Raw genomic sequence first — 11,029 nt, forward strand, 5'->3', positions numbered from 1 at the left:
GTAAGGATTCTCTGCCATGCATGTCTTTTCGTCACTTGCCATGCGTGTTAATTCACAGTTGACCTTCTCTGGACCAACCCTTTAAACTGATATGTTTCCTGCTTTGTGTAACCGTCTCCTGCTTTGTGTAACCGTATTGTGTTGTGCAAGTATGTTGACGCAGAGATACAATGACTTCCACTTGGAGCGGCTTTGTTTAGCGTTTCTAATTAAATACTCTTCTGTGTTTATGCAAGGATCATACAATCATTAAACCTTTAACGTTTCCCAGCGGTCCCTAACCAGACACAAATGTTTACCTCATCCAAAAATACAGAAAATGACATCTTCTGTGAGTAAGCAACGGACAAAAGACAGACCTTTACAAATCAGAGCTCTTCTGCCTACCTATCCTCTTTTCTTCTGTGGTCCTCTCCTCTACAGGTGTGTTAAGCTCTGTTCAAGTGTGTTAACCTCTGAACAGGTTTGTCCATCCTCTCTTCAGGTGTATTCATCCTCTGTACAGGTGTAGTACAGGTATAGTACATGTGTAGTACTGGTATAGAAGAGATGTAGTTCATGTGTAATACAGGTGTAGCAGAGGTGTAGTACAGGTGTGGTTTAGGTGTAGTACAGGTGTGTACTACAGGTGTAGTCTCTTCAGACGGCGGTCTGTTACCGCCTGGCTTTAGATGGCTGTCTCCGTGGCTCCGCCCACCGGTCACATGACGCTGGGCTGAGCGAGTCGTCGGTCCGCTAGAGCGGTCCCATCGGACGCAGTGAACCTTGCCTCCCAGAGTTCCTATGGTTACGCAATGGCATGGAACCGATGAGGTAACGGACGTCAGAACCAATGAGAGGAGAGAACGACTCACTGGCAGAGAACACACATCTCGGCCGTTTAGCTTTCATCCCCTCTCTCTCTCTCTCTCTCCCTCTCTCTCTCTCTGTCTCTCTCTCTCTCTCTCTCTCTCTCTCTCTCTCTCTCTCTCTTGCTCTGTTTCCGTAGATCTCCACCCCCACCTCCCCCTCTACCTCCACTTCCACATCTCCTCTATCTCCACCTCTATCTCTGTCTTCACCTCCATCTCCACCTCCATCTGCACCTAAACCCCCACCTCCTCATCCTCTCTATCTCTATATCCAACTCTATCTCAACCTCCACCTCCACCTCCACATCCATCTCTATCTCAACCTCCACCTCAATCTCTGCCTCTCTGTCCAACTCCATCAACATCTTCATCTTCATTTTTATTTATAACGACATCAATATTTATATATATATATATATATATATATATATATATATATAATGGAATCAAAATATAAATCAAAATGTGTTCAAAGTTGAATGACTTCATTTGTTTTTAGGGAATCGTACTTGGACGTGAAGGCTATCATAACAATAAAATAACTAGCAGACATACAGGCATTGAAAACATCATTGAAACATTTTGAAATATTGATAGAAATAGGATAAAATAAATGCAAAAATATCGCATGGGCTTTAACTACATATGAGAAACCTGCTTCATGTTATGATACATTCTTGTGAGTTGTGTGATCATTAATTACTGCACATCCTCATGACGTCATGACGTCAGAAATTAAGGATGGTCCAGCATCTCCGTACACGTCACATGCACGTGAATTATACACTCAATCTATAGGCCAACATTTAAGGTTTTATTTTGTAGTATTTTTATTATTAAATATTATAAGAGTTGTATTTGTTTTGTATTGACTCACAGAAGGTTGTGACTGCGCTGTGGTTCTGATATACCTAATTTGAATGTCATTATTCATTCAAGCAAATTAAAAGCCATTAGATCATTATGTTCTTCTTCAAACGATTTCATCATGCAGGCTCAGCTGAGCTTTTCTCTGTGGTTCTACCGTTCGTGTCGAGGTCTTCGGGCGGCCTTCTGGGGTCCTTCTTGGGACCTTCGGGGGCCTTCTGGGGACCTTCTGTCAACCAGTGTTTCCTCAGCAGCACGACATTCTAAGTCCGTTCGGTTCCGCTATCGTCTCAGCGAAGAGCAAAGCAACACGTTGGTTGGAAACTGACAGAACGCACAGCAGTGTTTCCATGCTGAGCCAATCATTCACCGTGGAAGAGGCGGCGGTGAAACGTAAGAAGGCCTTCATATTTAAGATCGCTAGAATGAATCGTTTCATTTTTCGATTCACTTGTTAGGCTACAAGGGATAATTATTTTTAATGTTTGTTTTTATGTTGGGTATGGATTAGTTTTTTTAGCCCAAAAATATAAATTTGTGAATAATGTAGGCTGCCATATGTGGGAGATCCTTCTGCGCGTGGTTTGCCCTCATCGTTGTCATTTATGTAAGAGCCCCTCATGAACAGTCTGAGATAAACATCCTTCAGCTCGAAACGAGGAGGTTTAAGCCGAGCCGGCTTACAGGCGAGTAAAGCTAAAAGGAATCGAAGCTGTAGTGCGTCCACACACACGCACGCACGCAATATCCCCCCCCCCCCCCACACACACACACACACACACACGCACACACACACACACATACACACAATCTCAGGATCTACTGGTGTGTGGCAGAAATTCTCCTCTCTGCAGGTCCACCAAACAGCGGTGAACTTTTCCCATTTTCTCCTCAGCATGAGCGCATAGCGCGGGGTCTCTGGGAGCCCCAAGGACCCCCTGCTGCTCCGTGTTTATTTGGATATTTCCCGGGTCGGGCAGACCCGCCCGGGACGGTGCCACTGACCCGGCAGCGACCCGCACGCACGGCGCGGGACGCAGGTGGTCTCACGGAGGAGATGGACTTCGAGAGGTAACATAATTCTCCAATAAGTCGAGGTAAAGACCCCCTTTCCTGCTGTCCCCGCTGAAACACCCCGTCTGCAGGCGGGCTAATTCCTCTGTCACTGCAGCCCTGCCTCCTGTATGCGGCTCTGCTCATAAAGGCCTGACTGTGTGATGTGTGCTGGGGCCCTGCATTAAGGAAAGGCTTTGACCAATCGGGATGCGATCAAGCGAGGCGCGGGTTTTATTTACTCTGCCCTGCAGGAAGTCCACAAATTATATTTCTCCATTTTTCTGTGGAGAATATTTGACCTTGATAATTCATGAAAGCTCAAGCGAGCTGTCGATTTTTGCATGATTTGATTCAGACCTTTAGGTAAAAAGGCCTGAATCAAAAATTATACACAAATAGCCTTATTGTGGCTTTTGGTATTTTGTTTAGAATATCAGAAATACTTTTGGGCCTACAGAATTAATATCATAATTATATTATGATACCGTACTATATTATTCTATTACATTATAATTTTAAAATATATCATAATAATTAACCAATTATGTTATATTCAGTTATAATCTAATACCCATGTAGTTTGTCTCCTGAGTAATTTCTGATAGCCAGTATTGAAAATAAATGGTCCCCTTCTACTGCCATCTAAAAATGATGCCCACATTTCAAGTACATTTGTGTTCATGGGACATCTTTGTTGAAATATATTTTTCTGTAGAAAACCAGCGCTTTATGGACATAAAAAAAGAGGGAACGATCAGAAAATGCAAAACAATTATTCGTGTATGCTGTTCACTTTTTGTATTGAATACTCTTCCCAATCCCTTCTATTACAATGCCATAGCGTTTAGCAATAGGCCTACATGTTACGGATTGTCGGGTCTATGCGTCTAATAATAAATGTGTATTAATAAAATAAATAAGCCAGTAGAAACTAAGTTGGGTTTTACTTAAGGTAGTGATAGTGAGTAGCCTGATGACTACACCTTGTCTTTATCACACACACAGAGACAGACAGTCAGACAGACAGACAGACAGACAGACAGTCAGACAGACAGACAGACAGACAGACAGACAGACAGACAGACAGACAGGCACAAAGACGGACAGACAGGCGGACAGGCGGACACACATACTGTCTGTGTGTGTCTATAGTGTGTGTGTGTGTGTGTGTGTGTGTGTGTGTATGTGTGTGTGTGTGTGTGTGTGTGTGTGTTTGTGTGTTTGTGTGTGTGTGTGTGTGTGTGTGTGTTTGTACGTGTGTGTGCGTGTGTGTGTGTGTGTTTGTGTGTGTGTGTGTGTGTGTGTGTGTGTGTGTGTGTGTGTGTGTGTGTGTGTGTGTGTGTCCTGGGCCAATGTAGGCTATTCGCTTCCATCTCGGCCACAGTGTGATCAGAGCTCCTCCTGATCATCTCAGTGGAGCCAAACTGACCTCAACTCTCTCTCTGCGTAAATGATCGCCCTATAACTGGATATCCAAACATGTAATAAATTAAAAGCTAATTTGATTGGTTCCCTTCGTAAGCGTCCTTCTGGGGGAATGTAACGGTCTTTATTTGTGTTTGCGTTTGGGTTCGAGAAGGGGCGGTGGCTCGGAGTCCTCACGACGTTTGATTGGCTTACCCGGCCGTGACGCGCCACTGGTACTCCATGCGCAGGAGAGCGCGTCCGTGTTCCTTATAAACTGGCCGCTCCTCCGAGACGCCTCAGAACAAGGCATCAACGACTCTTTCAACACCGCGTATCGATCCCGAGTATCAATCCTGCTTATCGATCCCGGAGGGTGTGACGACCCAGGAGGGCTTATGGTGGGGACGTCCGGTAGAATGATGATGGAATATATGGAGGATAAGTTCGCACTGAAGAGCCAGGCCATGAAGGGCAGCGAGTACTACCTGGGTCCTGGGGCCGCGCTCGACCAGGTCATGGACGGCCTGGAGGCCGGCGTGCAGCAGTACTACAGCAAGGGGGCCGGCGAGCAGCAAGCCGGGCTGGAGCGGGCCTCGCCCTGCGGAGACGGTGGGCTGCGGGCTAGATATATATATATATATATATTTAGATCTATACTATATCTATACATACCTATATCTAACTATGTTATAATATATCAAGATCTAACTATGTCTTACTGTATCTAACTATGCTTACTATAACTAGAGCTATATCTAACTATGTCTTACTATCTATGTCTAACTAAGTCTTACTTTATCTATATATCTATATCTAAATATAACTATGTCTTATATATATATTCCTATATCTATATCTAACTATGTCTTACTATATCTAGATCTGACTTTTTCTGACTATGTAGGCTACTATATCTTAATAAATGTAAATCGATATCTTAACGTGTCTATAGCTGTATTTATATACCTATATCAAACTATATCTCTCTATATCTAGATCTTACCAAATTATATAGCTGTGTTTCTATAGCTATATCGACATTTATATCTTACTATGTCCACAGCTATATTTCTATACCATCTACAGCTATGTCTAAGAAGCTATATCTTAAATTAAACCATATGTCTCATTAGAACTATATCGTTCTGTATACCTATCAATGTATTTACCTTTGGCTACGTCTATATATATGTCAATATTGAATACTATATCTATATCTATTTATGTCAATATTTAATACTATATCAATATCTATCTTAATATTTTTATATTTAATTCTATGTCTATATCTAAATTTGTCTATATTAATACTATATCTATATATGTCTATATTTAATACTATATCTATATATACATGTCTGTATTTAATACTATAGCTATATATCTATATCTATATATTTGATACTCTACCTATATCTATATATGTTTATATGTAATATCTCTATTTGTCTATATTTAATATATATGTCTATATTTCATACTATATATAGCCTATGTCTATATGTAATACAGGCTATATGAATATATTTAATACTATATCTATATATCTTTATATTAATTAGGCCTACTATATCTATATCATATCATCTAAAGCTGTTATAGATCAATAGCCAATAGGCCTACACTTATAGATAAATTAATATTTTACAAAACTTGTAAACTTGTCTTTAATTAATATATATTTTATTAATGTGTTATTATATCTAGGCCTATTTATTGATATAGCATTTTTGTACACTATTAACTTAGCCTGTAAACTGTTAGTGGACAGGATTTCACCTCCCTTATGAGATTTATCCCTCTATATTCAGCGGGTTAAAAATATCGTTAATCATGAATATAAATCAAATTAAAGCCCAATGTATTTATGAGAACTATAATTACGAACTAGCGCCGGTGTCTCTGGTCGGTTCTGCGGCTCATCATGATGTTCTGATCGGTTCCAGTGAGCTCCTACTCCTCCAAACCGGAGGATGACCCCCTACACCGGGAGATGGGCAGGACGATGGACAGCTGCTGCAACATGCGCGGAGGATCCCCGGGGGCTCTGGGGGGCCCCGACAAGATGGCGGACCTCGACGATCTCGGAGACGGCAAGTGTGACAGTAACGTCTCGAGCAGCAAGAAGCGGCGGCACCGGACCACGTTCACGAGCGCGCAGCTGGAGGAGCTGGAGAAGGTGTTCCAGAAGACGCACTACCCAGACGTGTACGTCCGGGAACAGCTGGCGATGAGGACGGAGCTGACTGAGGCCAGGGTGCAGGTAGGCCTGCGTTTAACGCACGCACCCACGCGTACGCACGCACACACACACACACACACACACACACACACACACACACACACACACACACACACACACACACACACATGCAGACACGCACTCACTCACGCACACACACACACACACACACACACGCACACACACACACACACACACACACACACACACACACACACACACAAACACACAAACACACATTCACGTACACACGCAAGCACGCATACGGACACAGACACACACGCAAACACACTCTCACTTTCACACTCACACAGACACACACATTTCAATGTCTTTATTTGTGTCCGCATTTATAAAATACATTGCAAGGGCACAAATATTTTCAGTTGCTTTTGATGCCCTACATCCTCGAAACAACATGTTGTAATGCTTGAGTCAAACATGCACAGAATAGACAATACGTACACATGAGCTTATTCAATCAACGTTGGTTGCACACAGTCTGTTAACAGACGCAACATATTATTAATATCTTAAATTATAATTATTAAATATGTTTTATTTCCAAGGGCGTCATTTGGACCGTATGGTTTAATGGACCATCTATAGGTTTATTAATGATAGAAAGTGTGGAGAATGCGTCGGGTTTCGCACGAAATAATACAATAATTACAATGAGGACAGTTTTATGCTTTCCTCATGGTAATATTTTTAATGCCTTTATTATGTTACCCACAGGTTTGGTTTCAAAACAGGAGAGCGAAGTGGAGGAAACGAGAGCGTTACGGACAACTTCAGCAAGCAAAGACGCACTTCGCGACCACCTACGACCTGTCCGTGCTGCCCCGAGCGGACTCTTACGCACAGGCGAGTACCCTTAAACTTCCCTTTACCTCCTACCACTTAGAAAGGTTAACACTCAAACTGGGTCCTCCAGAAATCGGAACTTCAACAGACCTTACAAATCCATAAATTCTCCCTGCTGCATGATGAGGGCAGCATCCAGAGGACTTACACTCAGGTCTTTCTCCAGAACCTGGACTGGACTGAGTATAATACAAACATCACATAAAAAACACCTACTGGTTCAGACACATGTAGGCCAACACGTGTGAGATGGATCCAGGCTTCATCGTATCGTATCTGTTAAAGCAGCGTTTGGTGCGTTCTGTCTCTGAATGAATCCAGACTTAATTCCGGATCGGAGACCAGTGTATGTTCTCGAAGTTCCAGAGTGGGTTCCACAAACCGTGCTAAAATTAACTTTATTAACATTTACATTTAGGGTTAGCGTTTTAAATTTCTCGTAAGCATGGTCCCAGTAGATGTGTAGGAACAGCCCTCAGATACCGTCCCCTTTCTGGAACGAAGTCCTGGTGGTTGTTGAGACGAGAGCTGAGGTGAGGTGTCCTGAATGAATTTGTGACCTGATCTACTGTTTCACGTCAGACGATTTATCTCGCTGTCGTGGCAAAGGTCACGTTGCACCGAGGTGGAGGAGACGAGACGCGCTGATGAATGGATGAACCCTAAAACAACACGATCCATAGGCTGTGTTCACGTGGTCCTCACCGTCCAGGTTTTGGGGTGTATAGGGCTGAAACGCGTCTGGAGTCACTTTCCATCACAGGCAACAACATCTGAAACTGCGCCAAAACAATTCCACATTTTCTTTAGACAAAGAAAGACACAAGTTGTTCTTGTTACCTTCGAGTTATGAGATGGATGATTGTACACAGGCCCTCTGATCCCGACTGGACCTGGTTCTCGCAGAGCCTTGAGGGTTAGTTGGTTTAGTGGTGAAGGCCAAACTGGCTCGCTGTGGGCCTTTTGGCACACGGGGGGACACCGTGCGCCTATGGCGTTAGATGTCACTAGAGCTCACCGGAGTAATGGTGGATATAAGTCCGCTGATTGAAGTAGTTCCATACGTGTCGACCGGGTCGAAGTCACGATCAGATGTCATCTGTCTGTGAGGGACTAGGGTGGGTGCTGCGTCATGGGTCGTTGTCACCTTGGATTAAAACGCACCGGTTACGCAACGGCCAGATGCTTCAGCGGTTATAAATAGCTTTTCATTTTGAAGAAATATACTGCAGAAATATAGCCGACCTTTAATGTATGATAAAAAATGTACATGTATGTCTACGTACGTTACGTAGGCCATCCATTTAAATCGTTTGTATGCGATTGTGTCTGTTTCGAGTAGGTCTACTGGACAGATCTGTGGGAACAAATTCCTCTGATCGATTTATGCTGATATGAATATGTTGGTATTAAGATGACTTCATTGTTTTGATTCAACGTGTAGTCCAACAAAGTAGATTACACTGTCCTCAAGTAAAACTAATATGAAATGGACCTATATGCAGAAACAAGATAGACCCAACATGTTGGCATCTTTAGTTTAGTTAAAAGTAAGCCTTCATAAATACAAACATATAGAGTATGTTGACATACTGGGAGCGTGGAGAAGGATCAGACGTTTCATGTAAATTAATATATTCAAATATTAAATGCACAATTTATATTTAATTCCATGGTTGGGACCACAAAGCTGTTGTATTTAAATCCTGGTTTAAATTATAAATCCTATTTTTTTGCTATATTTTACTACTTCCGTAGGAAACATTCAAGCGTCTCCTTCATTATTTAATCCATTAATTGTTGTTTGGAGCGATGTTTGAACGCTGTGACTTTAGGATATACTCAAATATCCGCTCTTGATAATGCTAGGCTACCACTATCCTACTACTACTAATATTACTGCTAACCTAACCCTAACCCTATGTTTAAATAAACAGCTAAATTAAACAAATAAAATATTCAATCAATTGTTCTGGCCAACCCGGGTGATTAGGGCAGACAGCAGGAGGGCAGAATTAGGAGACTAATAATGTAATTGATTGAAACAAGGATCCATTAAGGAACGGGTTTTCCGGACTGCTGAGCCCGTTCTGTTCTGAGTCGGTTCTGTTCTGACCCGGTTCCGTTCTGACCCGGTTCCGTACTGACCGGTTTTGCTCTGACCCGGTTCTGTTTTGACCGCTTCTGTGCTGATCCGGTTCGGTTCTGTTCCTGGTTATGTTCTGACCCGGTTCTATTCTGAGCCAGTTCCGTTCTGACCCGGTTCCCCTCTGTTCTCCAGATCCCCAGTAACCTGTGGGCAGGCGGTGGTCCGGGCGGGGGGGTGGTGCCGTCCCACTGCGTGCTCCCTCGCTCCTCCCCCCCCTGTGGCGTCTCCTCCTACTCCCCCCATGCGCCTCCCCGCTCCTCCTCCTCCTCCTCCTCCTCGGCTGGCGGCGGCGGCGGTGGCGGCGGCGGCGGCGGAGCCTCCGTGGACCACGGGAGCTACGTGGGCTTCCCCAACCAGCAGAACCAGTTCGGACACGTTTCCCTCAACAACTTCTTCAGCACCGACTCCCTGCTGGGCCCCGCGCCCGGGGGAGGGCACCACGTGTTCGAGACCAAACCCGAGTTCGAGCGACGCTCGTCCAGCATCGCCGTGCTGCGCATGAAGGCCAAGGAGCACGCCGCCAACATCTCCTGGGCCATGTGATGGGGGGCTGGGAAGAACTTGAGCGCGTTCCATTTGGCTCATCCCAGAGCTGGGGAATTGCACAATCTCGGTGGATGAAAAACAAACAGAGAGGCAGAAACTTTGGCCCAGACAGAGAAGAGCGAGTCCACCAGAGCACAAACCACTTAGGATCTCCAAAGGTCCCTGGTGTCGTTACCACGCTGACGCTATCTTTAATAGTATAATTGTTGGAAGTTATTTAGAATAGTCTGAGTGTCCGTCTCCATGACAGACGCCGCCTTGGAAGTTTAAAAAATGTAGCCCTACACATTACATCCATACCCCGGATGTTGAGACCAACCTGATGATTCAATAAACCCTGGCGGATGTTTAGCATGTTTGGCTAGCATGTTGCATAGATCGCTCTTCAGACTGGAGATGTAAGTCATTTAAATTTCTTTTCCGGCCAAACTCTAAGGATCCAATCCAACTATCGCTACAAACTTCATTTGGAAGCAAAGATAAGATAAGAACAGAAAACATTAACGTTTGAACTCACGCCACGTGTTTTCTTAGCGGGAAATTCCCACGAATCCGATGAACCGTTAACCGCCAATAAACCTTTATATATATCACCTCGGGGAAAAAAAGTGAAACCATAAATAACGAAAATAATTCCGTCCAACAGTTAAATCACACCGATAGCACTCTCTCATTTCTCTTTATTTAAAGGCTTTGTTGTGAAACTTGGTCGTTCCGAAGCGTCTCGGCTGATCGTGAACCCGAGGAGGCTGGACTCTTTATCCTGTACCTCCGTGTGAGAACAAAGATATGCAGGAGAAACTGAGTCTGAGGGGGGCTGGCGGTAGGCCTATACCCCGACCTCTGCTCCCTCCGTGGGTACCATGGAGTCCTGGACCCGGGCCGCGGCAGACCCGGGTTCGAGGCGGGCTGAAACCGAACCCTAATGTCTTTGTGCGCTGCAGCCGCGCTGTGCTGTAATCGCGCGGGTCCTCATCTGCTTCCAGTTACCCGGCGGAGCACGGCCGGGGTCACACTGTTACAAATGTATTGGATGAAAGCATA

At 44.2% G+C, this 11,029-nt stretch overlaps 1 protein-coding gene across 1 annotated transcript; it reads left to right on the forward strand.

Annotated features, from left to right (window-relative positions):
• Positions 1 to 4,576: 4,576 nt before the first annotated feature.
• On the forward strand, positions 4,577 to 9,982 carry alx1 (ALX homeobox 1; the record flags this gene model as incomplete). Its single annotated transcript, XM_079742647.1, has 4 exons — positions 4,577 to 4,790; positions 6,128 to 6,444; positions 7,162 to 7,290; positions 9,572 to 9,982. 4 exons carry the CDS (start codon positions 4,577 to 4,579, stop codon positions 9,980 to 9,982), a joined length of 1,071 nt encoding a protein of 356 aa, XP_079598773.1.
• Between the last annotated feature and the right edge of the window lie 1,047 nt (positions 9,983 to 11,029).

This window comes from Pollachius pollachius (genome assembly GCF_949987615.1).
Source record: "Pollachius pollachius genome assembly, chromosome: 9".
Lineage (NCBI taxonomy): Eukaryota > Metazoa > Chordata > Actinopteri > Gadiformes > Gadidae > Pollachius > Pollachius pollachius.